General features: G+C 38.3%; 1 protein-coding gene across 1 annotated transcript in view; it reads left to right on the top strand.

Moving 5' to 3' along the window:
* The window catches only part of LOC139598922 (transcription factor RFX3-like), a 141,385-nt gene that overhangs the window by 55,205 nt on the left and 65,829 nt on the right, over nt 1-20,351 (top strand). Inside the window, exons 4-6 of the mRNA XM_071445857.1 lie at nt 11,405-11,479; nt 18,812-18,993; nt 19,755-19,874. Coding sequence (XP_071301958.1) covers nt 11,405-11,479; nt 18,812-18,993; nt 19,755-19,874 — 377 coding nt within the window. The remainder of the gene's footprint in view (nt 1-11,404; nt 11,480-18,811; nt 18,994-19,754; nt 19,875-20,351) is intronic.

Genomic DNA, 20,351 nt, shown 5'->3' on the forward strand with positions numbered 1-20,351 from the left:
ATCAGTTCATAACACTTTGTTTCTGCCTTTTCTTTCTCTTCGTGTTCTTGTCCTGCTCTAGCATAGGGTCCCCCCCACAGGAGACGGTCCTTCATGAACTTCTCTAATGTGAGCATTCCCACTGGCTGCAGTTCTTCACAAACTGCTCCAGAGTGTTTTGGTTTTTTTTTTTTCCATGGGGTGAAGTCCCTAAGGAATGGACTGCTCTAGCATGGGTCCCCCACAGGGTCACAGGTCCTGCCAACAAACCTGCTCCAGCATGGACTCCTCTCCACAGGCCACCATTCCTGCCAGGAGCTTCTTTTAGGGCACATTTACCTTGTCTGTTGAGGGGTCCTCCACAGGCTTCAGGTGGATATCTGCTCCACTGTTAACCTTCATGGGCTGCAGGGAAATCTCTGTTCAGATGCCTGGAGCACTTGCTCCCTGTGGCAGCAGCTCTGAGGACTCAGAGAGCAACATATAACTTTCCCAGGCCTTTCTGGGGAAGGCTGTGAGAAGATCAGAGAAAAAAAAATGAGAATTCTTATCTTAGCTTGCTGCACCTGTTATTGTGAACCTGTAGAAATGGTGATGATGTTATGATTGGAGGACCAATTAAGTCTAGGTGTATCGTAACTGTCTATAAAAGCAATAAGTTTCTTAATAATAATATATATAATAAAAAGAGATTAATCAGCCTTCTGTAAATCATGGCATCAATACTAATTATTACCCAGCTGGGGGCTCGTTACAGCAACAGCTCCCCTCTTCCTTTACATAATTTTATTTGTCACATATTCTCATTTCTAGCTGTCATTGTGAAGTTTTTTTTATCCTTTCTTAAATATGTTTGCACAGAGGCTCTAGCAACATCACTGGCCCAGATTTGGCTAGTGGCAGTTTGGTCTTGGAGCTGGCTGGAACTGTCTCTGTCATGAGAACAGCTTCTAGCATCTTCTCTCAGAAGCCATCCCTGAACTGCCAGGTCTACCAAAACCTTGCCACATAAACCTAATACACTCGTATGGAAAACTATTCTCATCATTAAAAAATTGGTCAAAGGAACACAGTGATATTTTGTTTCTGAGGTATTCAAAATTTGATATTGGAGATGCCTCTGAATCCCTGAAGTGAATTTCTGTCTGTTCTTTTTCTTTTCTTCTCTAAAAATGTATAAAGTAGGTCAAATATGACTAGCCACTGCTATCATTATAGTTCAAATCTTAGTGGCATGGTGTTAGCACTTTTCTAGAGTAGTGGATTTCTATGTGTCTGTTGTGGTTTAACCCCAGCCAGCAACCAAGTCCCACACAGACACTTGCTTACTCCCCCATCAGCAGGATCAGAGAGAGAATTGGAAGGGTAAAAGCTGGAGAACTCATGGGCTAAGATAAAGAAAGACAGTTTAATAGGGAAAGGAAAAGCCTCACACACAAACAAAGTAAAACAAGGAATTAATTCACCGCTTCCCATGGGCAGGCAGGTGTTCAGCCATCTCTAGGAGAGCAGGGCTCTATCATGCATAACAGTGACTTGGGAAGACAAACGCCATCACTCCAAATATCTCCCTCCCCCTTCCTCCTTCTTACCCCCACTTTATATACTGAGCATGATGTCATGTGGTCTGGAATATCCCTTTGGTCAGTTTGCCTCACCTGTCATGGCTGTGTCTCCTCCCAACTTCCCATGCACCCCCAGCCTCCTTGACAGCTTGGCAGTATGAAAAGCAGAAAAAGCCTTGGCTCTGTGTAGGCCCTGTTCAGCAATAACAAAACCATCTATATATTATCAGCCTTGTGTTCAGCTGTTGGGGTTTGACACTGGTTAAAACGCCAGGCACCCACAAGAATCATAATGAAGGGCTCATGAGTTGAGATAAGGACTGGGACAAAACAGCCTGAGGGCAAAACAGGCTCAAACAAAGGCATAAAATAAATCTATTATTAACAGAGTCAAAGGAGAATAATGAGGAGTAAAATTAGCTCTTAAAATACCTTCCCCCCCTGCCCCCTGCCCCTCCCTCCTTCCCACCGACAGCACAGGGAGATGATGTGGGGGTGTTTGGTCAGTTCACCACTCGAGATCTTTCTTCAGTTCATTTAGGGAGAGGAGTCTCTCTCTTCTGCTATGCTGTGGGGTCTTTCCTATGGGACACAGTTCTCAATGAACTTCTCTAGCATGGTTCTAATTTCACAAATAGCAGTCCCACCCAAGCTGCTGTAACATGAGTCCTTTCCACAGGCAAAACAGTCTTCCCAAATCTGCCATTGCATGGGTCACTAGTCCATGGGGTGTAGTCTTTTAAGTATAAGCTGCTCTAGTGTGGAAGCAAGGGCCCTCTTTCTCTATCTCTGTCTCTGGAAGCAAGAGCCCTGTCTCTCTGTTTGGGTCTCCCACTGGATTACAGCTTTTTTAGCATCAACCCGCTCCAGCGTGAGCACCTTTTCCCACAGGCTGCAAGCAGATCTCTGCATCCCCCCATGGACTTAATAGATTACAGGAAGACTGTTTTATTATAGTCCTCAACATGGCTTGCAGAGAAATCTCGACTCTGATGCTTGGAGCATCTCCTCCCCCTCTTTCTTTCCACTGACCTTGGTGCCATCATGCTGTCTTTTTCCACTTCTTCACTTCCTCCTCTTTCTCCGACTAGGAGGAAAAAACTGCTGCTTGTAAGTACCATAGCCAACAAATTCCACCAGTTCAAAGATTTCTGCAGGATCTTGCAGCACTGAGAATTTGATTTTGTCTAGATTCTGGGTTGGGGAATTGCTCGCCATGTTTCCACTGCTGGCCACGCAGCCTGGCTGCCAACGTGCAGGTGGTGCCGGTACCATTCAATGCCTCTCTTCATGTGGGGTGCTGAAAAGGAGAAGCCTCCATCACCAGGATTGCCCCCAGTGGCAATGCCTTGCCACCCCTTGGATAAAGCTGTGCCTGCACTGTTTCAAATTTTCTTCTTAAATACATCATCACAGAGGCGTTACCAACCTCTCTAATATGCCAGCAGCATGTTCATCTTCAGACCCATCAGAGATTGGCTCTGTTTGTTATGGTGGACGCTTCTAGCAGCTTCTCACAGAAGCCAGTTCTATGGCTCCCCCCAATCTACTACCAAAAAACAGGTTGTGCTTAACCAGCACATCAGCACAAATCCAAAACACAGCCCCGTATCAGCCACTGGGAAGAAAATTACCATACCTCAGGCAAAACCAGCACAGTGTCTAATTAAATAGATAGTTTGTTCAAAAAGTGCCAATTAATTTCTTGCAAATTCTGTCTTGTCATATTTTTTCTGAATTAAAAAAAAAATCTAAACTTTCTGCTTTGTTTCTCAATCCTGATTTCCTGATGGAACTAACTCTTGTGGAAGCATACAGCTCTTGCTATATGCTTTTTAGCTCAGTTGGAGTGTGCCTGTTTTAGAAATCGTATGTAAGCTTGTCAAGGTTTTGGGGAGATTTTTAAGTCTGTACCATAACTGGCAGATCAACTTAGGGCAGCTTAGGGGTTTAGAATCTCAAGTGCATGAGAAAGGTGAGGTATACAGACTACCTTTTGATTCATATAAAGGGATTGTATTGAAGAGAAAGAGTGGAATTGATAATTTGACCAGCCATTTGAAACATTTAATAAGGAAATAAAAATGGACACTTAATTGTCTTTTGAGAACTTAGGGAGAAAGGAGTCATCTGGTATAAACACCAAACATTTTTAATTTTTACCAAGTCATGGATGCTATGTATGCTTCTGCTCCATATGTTGGCCCCATATGTTGTTTTCTGATCATAAGACATATTTATATTCATCAGTCAATAAGCATACCCTGTGCACATGCAGAGTACTGAAGATAAATGTGATGTTTATTTTATGAAATTTCATGGATCTGAAATACCCTCACATCAACATCAGAAAACAAACAAAATAATAAATACCCATTTCAATTTCTCCCATCTGTCTTATCTGATTAGGGACAGAAAAGAAGTCCTCAGACTAATTAAACATTTCAGCTGGGAATAGTGTGAATTTTGGAAGCCATTATTTTCTTGAACTTTTCCATCTTCCCCTTAATTATTATATTAGTTACAGTATTCTGTTTTGGAAGGTAAACAAAAATAAAACAAGTGATACAGTAGCAGAGACAACAACTGTGTCTGTCTGTTTGGGGATTACCATAAATTTCAGTATTTTCATTATTTGACTACTGTTCTTACTGAAGGGGACAACACTGTTGCAGTAATTCATTATTTTCTCTCTTGTTCTCCTTTGAATATGATCTACCTCCTGCTATTTGTGTGTCTAGTCCAATATAAACACTTCTAAAACTTTTCCGAGTTCTTTTAAAGTTGGCATGTATAAAATATCAGATATATTTCATGATCTTTTTGTGTGTATGTACAAAACTTTTTTTCACAAAAATTTAAAACAATTGGTTTTTTTTCTTCTGTCTTTCAATTACTTTTTCATTCTCTTGAGCAAAATCCAATATAACCTAGTAAAAGCTCTACGACAGTTGCTTAGTCTATGAGAACTTTCAAGAGAATCACATTTTTCTGGGTGTTGGACCTGTGAGTTCTCTTTAGATGGTCACTGATGCTTCATTTTCAAGTCTTTGCATCTAGGCAAGTTTGTCTGCCCAAATCAAGGCTCTGGCATGAGAACCTCTTCAGAGGACAGTAGCATTTGTATGAATGCACTGTTTTGAAATATAAGTGGAAAGTGATTTGCAGAAAAAAAAGCTAACTCCACAACTTGCAAAAGTTGTAAAGCTGGTATGTTTATTACAGTGCCAGACGCATGTGGGGATCGTTCCCCCCAAAGGACATGTATGCCCCTGAGAATTTCCAAACCTTTTTTATCCCACTTACTTGTACATATGCATAGAGTTTCACAATAGGTTAATGCATATTCATTTTACTGGTTTCGAGTTACAACTTGCATCTAGTTTTTATCAGTCCTTGTACAGAGAGAACTCTCTGGTCACCCTCTCCGTCTCTTGCAGCCTCAGCTTTAGCTCTCGTCTTTGTTTCAAAGTTCAAGGGCCCCCCTCCCCTTATCTTCCTTTTAGCTTGGAAGTTAGCATTCTTTTTCCTTGGCTGAGGCAGTTTTGCGAGCACAGGCTTTTTGTGAGAACAGGCAGTATTGAGCACAGCAGAGTTAACAGACTAAACAAGTTAAAACAGCATATTTCATCTATGCAAGCAAGCTACAGACTAAATAATTCAAAACAGCACATTTCACCTAAATCCAAAATGGATTTCTACCCAGTTAAATTTCCACTCAGTTTCAAAAGGATGCTGGAGTTCTCATTCATTGATCATATAACACTTTAATATAGTGATGTGCATAGACCTTTTTTAGGATTGTCAATGAGAAAGTAAGAATTGTTACCAGGAAAAGTTATAACAGCAAATACAGTTATTACTAGTATTCAAGACTTCATTAGCTGTGCTGAATTTAATTTTTTTAATACATATTTGATGAATTGATAATTTCTTCACAACTTCTTTTGTATTTCACTTTGCTTAAAGACTAAAATTGCAACATTTTTGAAACAGATAAATTTAAAATTTGCTAAATATATAGCAGATAAAAATTAAAGGGAGCAGATGAAGTTAAAAATAGGTGCCTGTGTAGAGACATGGACTTCTTTTGGGCATGAGGCAGGAGATGTCTTAAACTTTAAGATATGAAAAGTAGTCTGTTTTACTGTCAGTGAAGAGGGGTTTAGAAAGGCAAACAAATATAATGAATTAGAGGATGTCCATGTTAATTTCAGTAACTTGGAGCTTAAATTTCTGAGGATTTTTTTCCTTATGTCCTGACCTCCTCAGAACAACTTAAGTATTTTGTGTCAAATACTTGAATCATGAAGAAAATAAGTTTTCCTTGCCATTGACTTTTAGGAAGTTTTTCAATGCGAATTGGGGATTTTTAAGTGTTTTTCTATGTATATACTAGAGAGGCATCTGAGATGTTAATGTATATGTTCATCTGATAAAATGTTAATGGACAAAAAGACTTTAAAAATAACAGTTAATAAGATTACATAAAGGCTGAACATTGTAGGATTTAGTTGACATATAATAATCACAATTTTGAATTTATTATCCACAGAAATGTTCTACCCTTCTCAACCATTAATGACTACGGCAGATATTAAATTAGCATTTTAGAAGGCAATCTGAGTGAACTGACATAGAAGTCTAAAATCACAATTCCCATTATTATCATGCTGTAATTTCCCCACCCATGTTTATATTAACATGTACACTCATGATTACATGTATTAGTAATTAGTAATGCAGATTTGTTTAACATGCTTTGGTTGGGGCTGCTGTGGGAAAGATAACTTTTTTCAGTTATCAGTCAAAACATTTTATTAAATGACTTTTCATATAGAAATAGTTTTTCAGTGAGAAGAAATGTATGACTGATCACACATTCAAACTGATGGGGGTGTGATTTTTTTTGTCAATTAGCATTCCAGTTGTTAAATAGGCCTGTAAATTCTGATTGATTGTCCTTAGAAATGTAAGGAATGTAATTAATTAACCTTGATATGTGCATAATTTCAAATGTTCAACTTATTTTTGTATTTTTTTCCAAAATGTCAAGGCTACAATTAAAAAGAAAACCCCACTATTTGGGATAACCACTATTTAATTTGGGATATATGATTAAAAATACTTGCCATTAAAGTTTCTGTTACTTCCCCAACATGCAGGGGACTGTTTCACATAGAACATTTTGAAAGCCTGAGGACTCAAGCCTCTCAGAAGCTTGGGATTTTTTAAAATAAAATAAATTTGAATGAATTTGAATGAGAGGGAACCCAGAAGTAGCTGAAAGTTTTCAAAATGAGCCAGACAAATGATTCGTTGTCTAGAAAATCTGCCTTCAAGGTAAGCCATTAACTACATGTTAGAGAAGGTTAAGAGCTGCTTTGTCTATGGTTAGGTCCCTGCATGGGAAAAAGTTACCTGATGGTAAAGAGATATTTCAGTAGCACGTTGTCCTGGTTTAAAAGACAGATGTCTGCCAATGAAGGCAGGAAGCCCCCATGGAATGGAAAGATGACCCTCTCCCTCTAAATTATTATGACTTTGAAGTTACAGGGCTTCCAGGCAAAGATATGGGAAAAGGAATAACAGTTCTTTACTAGACTATATATATATATATATATAAACAAGACAAAACAAACAACAGCAAGAAAAAAAAGAAAACCCAATGACAGCCTTTTCCCATCTGTTAAGCAAGTTTCCCTCTGGTGTAGTTATGACTCCAACCAAGCAGGGGGGCTGTTGGCTCATGTCAAGGCAGAGAGGCTACAGCGACTCCCCTGTGGCTTCAGAGGGTAGCCAATGCAAGCCCTGAGCCTCCCCAGGAGGTAATGGCAGCCTCAGAGAGAGAGAGAAGGTGTGTGGGAGGGAGAGAGTATGGTTTTCCCCAGGTTCTCACATGCACGAAATGGTATCATGGTGATGGCAGCAGCCGAGGTTCCAGTTAAATCAGCAGCTCCGGAGAAAGGGAGGGAGGAGTTGTGTGTGAGGGGGGTCCGGTTTCCCCTGAAGCACCCACGCACATAGGCATGGGTCTTCCCAGCAATGGCGAGTCCTGGAAAGTCCCCATCAACTGGCAGCTACTGCAAGCAGCGAGCTCACCCATGGGGGGGGCAAGAATTCCCCAGCAGCAAGGGTCCAGCACCAAAAACCACCTACACTGACCTGATCTCAGCCCAGCCAGCTGGCTCCCCCCTCAGCAAGCCAGTGCCCAATTCCCAATTCCGGCCCTCCCTCCCCAGAAGCTTTCACTGAAATGCAACAGTCGTTGGCCAGTTCTTTTGTACCTTAATTGCCCATCATTCATTCTCCCCTTTCCTCTCAGCGTCCCCCTTTTCAGGTAACAAATGGGAGAAAATTCACAGAAAAAACCAAACCCACAATACAGGTAAAGCTTAAAAGGCAACTCATCAAAATTTAGACAAGGAATACTGCACAAAATGTTTAATAATGAAAATAATTACTGTTATAAATGATCAACAAGAAAGCCAAATTAATAAATGCGAAAGATTTTTTTTCATTACCAAAATACGGTCCTCAAAAACCACAGTCAAAGAGACAGTGTTGAGCCCGGGATTGGCACTGGGTGAACCTGGATCCGACCTCTATCGCATCGGATATCCCTCTGTTCACCCATGCCGTCTCCAGTGGGGCTGTTTTATACAGTTTTTTATGCCTGAGGCAGAGGTGCCCCGATTTCTTTTGTAACCCTGCATATGTATGAAGTTTTCTTTCACTGTGCAGGGTTGGACAATTGCTGTTTCCTGGGTAGTGGCGGGTGGGCGCTGATCATGTCAGGGGAAGTCGTGTATTCAGATGTATGTTTCTCCATGACTTCGGTTATCTTGATTGATGATATCTATCAAGTGCTGATCGTCCTTGGGTGTTCCCTGATGGTTCTGGAGGAAACCCATCTCTGTGCCCGCCAAGTTGTTTTATTAGTTAATGAGGCATTGTTCTCCTGCTGCCACCAGGAGTTTCGGAATTCCAGTGTAGTAATCTGTCTCCAGGTTGTTTTTGGTCAGAGGCTCATTGGATGTTAAATTCATTTTACAAATTTTATGTTATACATTTCCCCTTAAGCATGAATTATTTTACATTATATATTACAATTACTTTTGGAACAAGTTACTCTAGAATAGGAAAAATACTTATAATTTCAAATATAGATCAAAAGTCTTTCTGGAAGACCTGCTCTAGTTCAGTAATACTTCATGAGATTAATGAAAGGTGAATTAAGGGTGAATTTTAGAGGCAATGAACACTTCTTGACCTACATTATTAAAAAAAATAAGACAAGCTGATCATAGTAATCATTAAGATCTCTGGCTTTAAAATCTATGGATCTGTGGCCATGGGTATGCTGGCAACACCAAGATGAGTGGTGCAGTTGACACACCTGAAAGATGGGATGCCATCCAGATGGACCTGGACAAGCTTAAATTCTGGGCCCATGAGAACCTCTTAAGTTTTAACAAGGCCAAGTGCAAGGTGCTGGTCAGGGGAATGAACTAATCGAGAACAGCCCTGCTGAGAAGGACTTGGAGGTGCTGGTGGATGAGAGACTGGACATGAGCTCAGCTCGCAATGTGTGCTTGCAGCCCAGAAAGCCGATGGTACCCTGGGGTTCAACAGAAGCAGCATGGTCAGCAGGGTAAGGGAGTTGATTCTGCCCCTTTACTTCACTCTGGTGAGACCCGCCCTTGAGGCCACCAAGATTGATCTGAGGGCTGAAGGACCTCTCCTCTGAAGAAAGGCTGAGAGAGGTGGGGGTTGTTCAGCCTGGAGAAGAGAAGGCTTCGGGGAGATCTTATTGTGGCCTTCTAGTACCTGAAGGGAGCCAACAGGAAAGCCTGAGAAGGACATTTTACAAGAGCATGTAGTGACAGGATAAGGGGGAATGACTTCAGACTGAGAGTAGGTTTAGATTAGATATTAGGAAGAATTCTTTACTGTGAGAGTGGTGAGGCCCTGGCACAGGTTTCCCAGAGAAGTTGTGGCTATTCCATCCCTGGAAGCATTCAAGGCCAGGTTGGATGGGGGTCTCAGCAACCTTGTCTAATGGAATGTGTCCCTGCTCATGGTGGAGGGGTTGGAACTGGATGATTCTTAAGGTCCCTTCCAACCTAAACCATTCTATGATTCTATGAATATATATATATATATATATATATCTTCATAATTTATGATTTTAAAAAATTGGTTCTTTGAACAGGTCACAAAAACTTGTCTCAGTGAAGTGAGAGAGTAGTGTAATAGGTGGAACGAGCAGCAGGAGGCAGGACTTCAGCCCTGTAGTACTGCTGTAGAAAAGGTATTGTCAGAGTGGAGTGAGATTCAGAATTATAATTTAAATTTTGCATGATGTTATAATATCATGTTAAAATGGGAGAGTCTATGGTTGCACTATATAGTGAGCTGATCTTAGTATGATGAAATCTTAAACTTCTAATTTTTAATATACAGCATCCTTTTAAATTTGACCTTTTCTGTCTGATTGAATAGTTTGACTTAATAGTATTTACTACTGATGCAAGAAAAAAAATCTGCGTTCAAACATTATTTTTGCAATATTTCTTGCATACTCATCAGATCTAGTATGCTTTTATCAAGACATATTTCTAATAGTAAATAGTTGTAAGAAAGACTTCCTTTTTCATTGAGAGTTCCGACAGTAAGAATACTATTTGATTCGTTTATAAAAAGGGGAAACCACATTTTATTTATGCACTAAGTGAAATATAATCTAAAATATTTTTCAGTTTTGTGCTGTATATTGAGTGAACTCAATAATGCAATTTACCAGTATAAACTCTTTGGATAATAGTGTAATAATTAAAGAAGTGTAGGGAAGATTTATTTTAAAACTGTCAACAATAGATATAAGTGGTTTTAAATGTACAGATACTGTTCCATTGCTTTTCTGTCTTTTCCATTTAATGTGGGTCATTATGTGCCTTCTTTTACTGTACATCCCATTGTCTCAATGACTTTCAATGTTTTTGCTATTTTAGCTCTGCATCTAAACTACAGTTAGATTGTAATTTTATTTTTATTGTTGTCATTGAATTAATAAGAGGCATTAATATGGAAGGGAAGAATAGGAATGGTTATGGTTGTCTTTACTCATTTGTATTAGGAGTAATGCTACTGTATAATTAGTGGTTTATAATACTTTTTCCATTAAAAGTATTATTTTGAACCCATCTGATTTTTTATTTTCTTTTAAGGATGGATCTTGCTGTCTGTGTAAGCCTCCAATTTTTGTTTACTTTGAGAGCTCTGGATATTCAAAGAATGCTCTAACAGGCTGTAGGGGGTGATATCCTGTACAATGAAGCTAATGGCAGAAAACCCACTGAATGACTGAGATTTTACTCTATGGTTGCAGAGAGCAGAAATTTTGCTTCTTATTCACACTCAAAGTGTGCACAGCTCTTTCTCAAATACTTAGAGGAAGAAACACAGGCATTTCTAAGGATTTTATTCTGGGTTTTTTTCATTTCTAAGGATTTTATTCTGGGGTTTTTTTCTATTCAAAACACTGATTGTTCAGTAATTTTTACTGTTTGCAATGTAGCTTACTAGTAAATCTACTTCTCTTATTTCATGAGTAGGAAGGAAGGTAAATTGGACTTTGAAAGTGGGATCCTGCAGTATATATGCAAGCAAAATGCCACTCTGACATCACTAGGAGGTTTGCCTTCATGAGGACTTAAGGATGAGGCCTTAAAGTAGAAAATATCCCTTAGCTCTGACCCAACTAGATATTTCTGTAAAACTTAAGGGAACCTATCAGAATTTTTCTGATTAGTCTTTTATACTGTCTTGAGTCATTTTCTAATGACATCTATTATCAGATTGAGATGGCGATTGAGACACTTCAAAAATCTGATGGTCTTTCTACTCACAGAAGCTCTCTTCTCAACAGCCATGTAAGTTGTCTCTTCTTTCATGAAAGCTAATCTCTATCTTGTTCTGCATGCTTAGCCTGCCTCTAAATGTTTGTTTTAATTTATTGCTATATTTACTTGTAATCTTTCCATTTTAGTTGCTTGTAATCTACATCTTATGTCACTATATTTTGTCAGGCAAAGTGTCATGACACACTGGTAGAGTGCATTTCTTTTCTAGGTTCTGTATTGTGTTAACGCAACTTAACAGATTTGTCTATTTTGCAGGTCCCAATGTAAATGTAAAAATAATAACCAAATAAACCTTAGGTAGTCTGTGTTTGACATTCAAAAATAATTTTCAATAATTTGTGTACTTGATATAATAATTCAAGAGCAGGTAAAGGGGGAAAGAAGTATTGCACACAGTTTGGATAAAAATATACTTTAGATTTCTTTTCAAATATTTCTATTATTCTGAATAAGTTTAGTATAACAATTCTGTAGATCCATCTCATGAGATTTAAAAATTAAAACAATCTGTTAGTGTCTAATATGTTTGCTTCTTCTGCCTTTTGCTTTGTTCTGTCTTTACAAATCCTGTAGTTAGCAATTTTCCATAATAAAAGGGTGAAGATGTTCGCATAAGAAGATGGTTGCAAATATAGTAGCAAAGCCATTAAATATAACTTTTAGGTAAAGGAGTAAGGCTCAAAATTTAATTTTCAGTTTGTTTTTAAATAGTGCTAGTCTTTCTTGAAATGTTGTGTAAACAAAATGGTTTTTCTTTAGCTAGTATAAATAGTTTTGTATTTTTAATTGCTGCTAAATTGCTATACATACTGCATCCTTTTTGCTTCTCAGCCTTACTAACAAACATAAACCTACATATTTTTTCAGATTCTTGTATTTCTTTACCACAGAAAATATTGATTGTAATATGAATGTATGAGTATATTGGGTAGTCTATACACTTATTTTAATTTGTTGACATTTCCCCCCCAAGAATGTGGTAATATGGAGATGAATACCAAAAATATTTTGTAAAAGCTTATCATCATGGTAGAAAAAGACAGCCAGTACAATTTCTTGGAAGAGAATTTAGTTTTCTTAGAAAATGCTAAAATTTGGTAAAGGAAATTGAATTCTGTAAAGTGTGAAGAAAGAGATTTAGATCATGTTAAGACAACCTAGAAACATGCAAGGACAAATAATGCCTAACTAATCTAGTGGCTTTGCACAATGGAGCAACTGATTTGGTGGACAAAGGGAGAGATATGGATGTCACCTATCTAGACATCTGCAAGGCCTTCAATATCGCCCCCTACACCATTTCTGCTGCTAAATTTGAGAGAGATAGGTTTGATGTGTAGACTCTTAGATGGATAAGAAACTGGCTGGATGGCTGCATCCAAAGCATTACAGCAAACAGCTCAATGTCCAAACAAGGATCAGTAATGAGCTGTATCCCTCAAGGGACTGTACTAGGACCATTGCCATTTAATAACTTCATCAACAGCTTAGATAGTGGGATAGAGTGGGTCTAAGTAGGGCCACTAAAATGATCAGAGGGCTGGAACACCTCTCCTATGAAGAAAGGCAGAGAGAGTTGAGGTTTTTCAGCCTGGAGAAGGCTCCATGGAGACCTTATTGCAGCCTTTCTGTACTTGAAGGGGGCTTATGAGAAAGATGGAGAGAGACTTTTTACCAGGGCCTGTAGTGACAGCAAAAAGAGCAATGGTTTTAAACTAGAAGAGAATAGATTTAAACTGAACATAAGGAAGGAAGTTCTTTACAATGAGGATGGTGAGACATTGAAACAATCAGGTTGCACAGAGAAGTTATGGCTGCCCCATCCCTGGAAGTGTTCATGGTCAGGTTGGATGGGCCTCTGTGCAACCTGATCCAGTTGAAAATGTCCCTAATCACTGAAGGGGAATTGAACTTGACAACCTTTAAAGGTCCCTTCCAACCCAAACTATTCTTTGATTTTATGAAAATATGTTTCCAATAAGGAGATTTGCATCTGTCTGTTATGGTAGTCTTATTCTGATGTTTCTTAAATATTCTGAGGTATTTTCAAAACTACTGAAAGACAAATAGAGGATCTATTGTGGATTCTGTGGGAAAAAAAGACCTCCAGGTGTCTTGGTGTAATAAATGTTCTTTCCTAGTCTCAGTCATTTTGGAAGAAATTAATGAAGCCCAGATTAAATACTGGATATTTTCCCTTTCTTAGAAACTTTTATTGAGTTGCAACTCAAATAAGGACAGTAAATATGGTTTTAGTCCTATCTTCTTCCTTAAGCTGGCATTTTGTTGCCTTAATTAATACCTTGTGGAATCATCTGATTCCTTCCCCCTCAGGGAAATCCTCAGAGCCCTCCCTTGGAGAGACTTACCATAGAGTCTTTCCCCACCTGGGCAGACAGAAAGGTCTTCCTCATGGACTCTTGCTTAACAGTGATCCATCCCAGTTCCTTTCCCCATATGTCCCAATTTCCCCTGGTTTCTCCTTTCCCTGTTTCCTCATTGGTTGTGGCATCCCTGGTGGCTGGCCCCATCTTCCCTAAAAGCCAATCACCTTTGCCCTGCCCATTGTACCGCCCCCATGCCCTCCCCTACTTAAACCTTGTGCATAGCACATGGCTCATTTTTTGTCTCTGGTTTCCCTTTGGTGTGCTGAAATAAACCTCACTGGAACTGGCCATATAAAAGGCCCTTCTGCCTCTCTTCGCTGAGCTTGTTGTGGTGTGTGTGTACTTGACTGCTTTGCCTGAATGCTTACCCAAGCGGCTTTTCCACAGGAGATGCTTACTGGGGAATATAGGTAGCAGCAACCACTATCTAAACCCCATGCTGCTACAATATCTGTTTATTTTAATGGTTTTAAAAAAAATTACTTTATTTTATTTTCTTTCCTGATTTCTTTCTGTATGTGATTGAGTTGACTAATTTTTAATCTAATGATTTTTAAATACTGGAGTTCCATTGAAGTTGTAGTCAATTTACCCATTCTGCATAAACCATTTCATACCATTCTAATGTTGTTAATATTATAAATCAACAAGCCAAAGTGTAAACATTTCAATTTTAGAATTAGATTTCTATAAATACAAAAATGTATTTAAGGCTGTTTGAAATAATGTTTTCATGTCTGCAGATTATTTACTTTTTTACATGGCATTCAGCTATTGACATTCTTCTTTGAAGGCTGTAACCTGCCAAATAATCATGTCAACCTTTTTTTATTGAAATATTTTCACCCTGGAGCAAATATCCTTACTTTGTACTTATCTTGGGTTTTGCTTTCCCATTGTTGGCTAATGCCAAGCTGTGGTTGAAAGAATATCTGTCAAATATAGATCATTAGTAAAATGCACTGAAATGAATCCTAATAAATTATAATTAATCTAGAAAAAAATTTAATACTATATTTAGAAGTTAAATTGGAAATAATTTGGGGGTTTTGTCAGTAATTTTTTTCTTTGTGAGATAAAACAAATTGCTCATATTCCATAAACTAATTGGTATAGCTTAAATGATAAGTTTGAAGGCTATAATTAAGATACAGTGAAATGGTTTTGATAATACACTCATTTAAAGGTAAAAGTTTAAAATATTTTTCCTAGGCTTTGTTTCAAGTTGATAAAACATTGTGAATGTTAGGACTGCATTTATACCTAAAAGTTGATAAAAGGATGATGAACTGCACTTTTTAATGTTTATTTAAAGTGCAACATTATCTACATCCATTTTGCAAACAGCTAGATCATGCTTCTCCTACATCTTTACACAGAGCTCTTGTTTAGAAACCTAAGCATGATAGTTCTGGTAATGTTTTCTATAAGAAAGTAAACATGAAGATGTTCTTTGGAAGGTCTTGAGTAAATGTTTTCCTAATTTTTTTTCATTTTTCATGTATTATGTTCAGTAAATTGCTCACAACTGACTTAAACAGGACTGTATGTCCAATATATTCATTATAATCTAATTTTTACTAATAGTTCTGCAATAAAGAAGGGTCAGAGTGGAAAATTATTTCAAGAGTAATGGGCACTAAAATATTGATATTCTTGTTCTGTAAATGACAAGTTATATGGAACATTACTAGAACAGAATTAGTTCAGTGATCTATTAGTAAGTAGCCCTGCAGAGTAGCATATTCAATGTCACATAATTATCTATTTTACTGTACTTTAAACACATATCTTGGTCATATTAATTACTTTGGTGGTCTAAAGTGAAATGAATTAAACAATCGTGTGAGGGTCCAGCATATTGGAATAAAACTTTGTTCCAAATGCCAAACCCAAATCCATAGTTTGGGGATTTATTGGATGCTCAAACTAAGTCCAGACTTTTTGTAAGATTTGTGAACCTGGAAAATTTGGATTTTCATTCTAATTCATTTTGGCATAATTACTTTCTTAACTAATTAGTAAATACAAGACAAAAACAAAATTTGGAAATTCAAGTGGAAATTAAAGGGAAATTCCAAGGATATGAAACCATGGCAGAAAGAAGGGTTAAGCTAAATAAAATTATTGTATCCTCAAAAATCTGAAATCCCATAAGTTACATATAGAATCATAGGATCATTTAGGTTGGAAAAGACCTCTAAGATCATCGAGTCCAACTGATAACACTGCCAAGTCCACCACTAAGCCATGTTCCTAAATGCCAGAGCTACATGTCTTTTAAACACGTCCAGGGTTGTGACTCAACCACTTCATTGGGCAGCCTGTTCCAATGCTTGACAATCCTTTCATTGAAGAAATTTTTCCTGTATTTCCATTTACTTTTGTCCTACTGCTTGTTACTTATGAGAAGAGGCTGACACCTACATCACTACAAGCTCCTTTCAGGTAGTTGTAGAAAGAGTGATAAGGTCCCCTCTGAGCCTCCTTTTCTCCATGCTAAACAACCCTAGTTTCTACAGCTGCTCCTCATAGGACTTGTGCTCCAGACCCTTCACCAGCTTCATTGCTCTTCTTCAGACACACTCTAGCTCCTCAGTGTCTTTCTTGTAATGAGTGGCCCAAAACTGAACACAGGATTAGAGGTTTGGCCTCACAGTTGCTGAGTACAGGGGGGCAATCACTTGTCACAGACATCTTTTATGAAAAATCCTTTCCTTAGGATTTTTCCTCCTGAGAAGCTGAGAGGCCTCAGGAACAAAATGTAAACAATGGTTATCTGCTGCTGTGGAATGCAACAGGTGGATCTTTGATTGGCCCATGTTGGTTGTTTCTAATTAATGGCCAATCACAGCCCAGCTGGCTCGGACAGAGAGTCCAAGCCACAAGCCTTTGTTATCATTCTTTCTTTTCCTATTCTTAGCTAGCCTTCTGATGAAATATTTTCTTCTATTCTTTTAGTATAGTTTTAATATAATATATATCATAAAATAATAAGCCTTCTGGAACATGGAGTCAAATCCTCGTCTCTTCCCTCATCCTAAGACCCCTGTAAACACGGTCACAATCACTCCCCTAGCCCTGCTGGCCAAATTATTGCTGATACAAGCCAGGATGCCATCAGCCTTTTTGGCCAAGTGAGCACACACTGGCTTGTTCAGTCAGCTGTCAACCAGCACACACAGATCCTTTTTTGACCAGCAGTTTTCGAGACACTCTTACCCAAGCCTGTAGTGCTGCATGGGGTTGTTGTGACCCAAGTACAGGACCATGCACTTCACCTTGTTTAGCCTCATGCAAGCTCTGCAGAGCCTTCCTACCCTCCAGCAGATTAACACTCCCACCCAACTTGGTGTCATCTGCAAACTTACTGAGGGTGCACTCCATCCCCTTGTCCAGATCATTGATAAAGATATTAATCAGAACTGACCCCAATACTGAGCCCTGGGAAGCACCAAGCCACCAAATGGATGCAATTCCATTCACCACCACTCTTTTGGCCTGCCCATCCATCCATCCATCCATCCATCCATCCATCCATCCATATTTTTACCTAGCAAACAGTATGCCTGTCCAAGCCATAAGCAGCCAGCTTCTTCAGGAGAATGCACTGGGAGACACCGTCAAAGGCCTTACTAAGGTTCAAGTAGACAACATCCACAGCCTTTCCTTCATCCACTGAGTGTGTCACCTTGTCATAGAAGGAGACCAAGTTAGTCAAGCAAGACTTGCCTTTCCTAAACCAGTTCTGACTGGGCCTGATCCCCTGGGTGTCCTGTACGTACCATGAGATGGCACTCAGGATGATCTGCTCCATAATGTTCCCTGGCACTGAAGTCAGACTGACAGGCCTGTAGTTCCCTGGATCCTCCTTCTGGCCCTCCTTATAGGTTTTCTAACTTCTAGTCAAGTAGAACCTCCCCCATTAGTCAGGACTGCTGATAAATAAAAACTATAAAAATATTTCCTTTTTATTTTTTTGTTTTCTTATACTGGTAAATGACTATTTTACTTGAGTTTAGTGTGCATGACCCTGAGATTAGCTCAGTTGGTTAGAGCATGGTGCCAATTACAGCAAGGTTGTGGGTTCAATCCCTGTATGGGCCATTTACTTAAGAGTTGAACTTGATCCTTGTGGGTCCCTTCCAACTCAGAATATTCTGTGAAGCTATGTTAGTTACTATTTGTTATATACAGAGGTACAGTCATGTATTAGAAACTGTTTGCCTAAATGCTTCCAAAATTACTCACCAAAATTCTGCAATAGATTACACAGGAAAAAAAAAGTTGATTTTGTTCCTCTTAGAAGCAAACAGGCTACAACAGAAAGGGATTGAGCCCATGATGCTTTATAGCTATACAAGTTATTTTTCATATAATCTAGATTGCTTTTTACCTTATATTTGATCGTTTCTTCTTTGTATTTGAAAGACAATAAACCCTATTCAGTTAAATGTAGTACTGGGGTTTTTTATTTGTATTTTTTTTAATTCCATGTGAAGAGAAATAGTATATCATTCCAGAATTAAAAATGTATTAACTTAGTTCTATTAGGGGTTTTTTTTAAATGCAATAAGTATAAATTACATTGGTTATTTTATTTCTTTGGAGTTCTAGCAATTTTTCTCGAAAGCACAAATAACTTCATAAAATGTTAATGTATGGTACTGAATCTGAAATATTTTTAGAAGTGGAGATATCTGAGCTCACAGGTACCATGAGTCTTGTTATTTCCTTGTAAACCTAAAAAAAAAAATTCCATAACTAAGGCATCATGGCATATCTAGCATTGAAAGAGATTTAAAGAGATTATATTTGCTCAAATAGCAGTCACTGTATTAAACAGGCCTTGAGTGGTCTAAAAAATATCAGTTCTATGTTGTACAATTAAGTGGGGGTTTTCAGTAGAGTAATAATGAATTTATATATGTTCACTCTTTCATATTTGACATAGCTCCAATGGCTTTTAGACAACTATGAAACTGCAGAAGGAGTGAGTCTCCCCAGAAGTACCCTTTACAACCATTACTTACGTCATTGTCAGGAGCACAAGTTAGATCCAGTCAATGCTGCCTCCTTTGGAAAACTCATACGGTCAATCTTCATGGGATTACGGACCAGAAGACTGGGAACCAGGTTTGTGTTAATAAAATCTTCAAGTTTAACAGAAAAATATCAATAATAATCATGAGCATGAAGCTCATATGTTAAAATCAAGCAAGGAAATAAGCAAATAAAAATATTTAAAACCTTTCTGTTAAGGGAGTTGCCAAATCCAGCAGACTTCAGGACTCAGGGGACTCCTGGTCTGCTATAGCCAGATTCTGTGTACTCTTATGACCCAGATATCTTCCATCTCAGTCCAATCAATGCAGTTACTGCTGTTTCCATTTGCAGCTCCAGATAGCAGTGAGACTGAACATGTGTTCCAAAGATGCAGACAAACACACACATGACACTAACACAGCTAACCACAGAAGCTAACACAGGGCAATGTCTTGACCAGCACCCATATAGACACTCATAAACATGAACACAGACAGCCCAATTCTGTTCTTTCTTTCCAGTTGACCAGGACTGAAGTTGATTAGTGAAACATTCACAAACCCTCACTCACAAGCATACCCCATTTATGGAATTGTTTTATTCACCATGACTGCATAAGTAATTTAGTTGATTTTTTTATTTACCTTATTCTATTTAAATGAAGCCCAACAGTAAAGTGCCAGAAAATATAGTTTAAGTGAACTGATTTTCAGAAGCTGGTGGAGTTATATAAGTTTTATACCAGAGTGAAAGACAAGCCTAACTTTTATGTACTGTTTTCCAGTCAAGGCAAATGTTAATGTGTGATGTATATACTAAAGAAACAATGTTATTTTTGTTCTTTCATGAAGGGGGAACTCTAAATACCATTATTATGGGATTCGTGTCAAACCAGATTCTCCCCTTAATCGGTTACAAGAGGACATGCAATATATGGCTATGAGACAGCAACCCATGCAGCAGAAACAGAGGTATAGTGTTATATGAAACTACCTTTTCATATTTCTAGTTCTTGGAACCTTACTTGTCTGCATTTATGTGGCAAAGTTGAATCTCTAATGAAAATTTTTAAACTTCTCTTGGAAAAAATAAAGGTTTGTCAGTTCAGCAGCTGATATCACTGGAGTCTGATATCAGTAGACATTTCTAAAAACTCATAAATTTGAAAAATTGATTTAAAAAGTAAGATATTATTCAATTCTTCAGAACAGACACTTCTTGGTGGTTTTGGGTTATTTGATCAAAAGATGGGGGGGAAAAGTAATAGGAGCTTTGAGTTTCAAATCCTGCTGTTCATTTTCATGTCTTTATTCAGCACATATAAAAAATTATAGAAGAACTTGTGATTAGGTTCAGCTTTGTGTTGATGTCCTCCTCCTGGCAAGAACTGATGCATCAAACTCCTGGACTTGAGCAGAGAAGACTTGGGCCTCTTCTGGGCTCTGCTT

This window comes from Agelaius tricolor, unplaced genomic scaffold (genome assembly GCF_023055355.1).
Source record: "Agelaius tricolor isolate 1412-34295 unplaced genomic scaffold, bAgeTri1.0.p SCAF_21, whole genome shotgun sequence".
Classification (NCBI taxonomy): Eukaryota; Metazoa; Chordata; class Aves; order Passeriformes; family Icteridae; genus Agelaius; species Agelaius tricolor.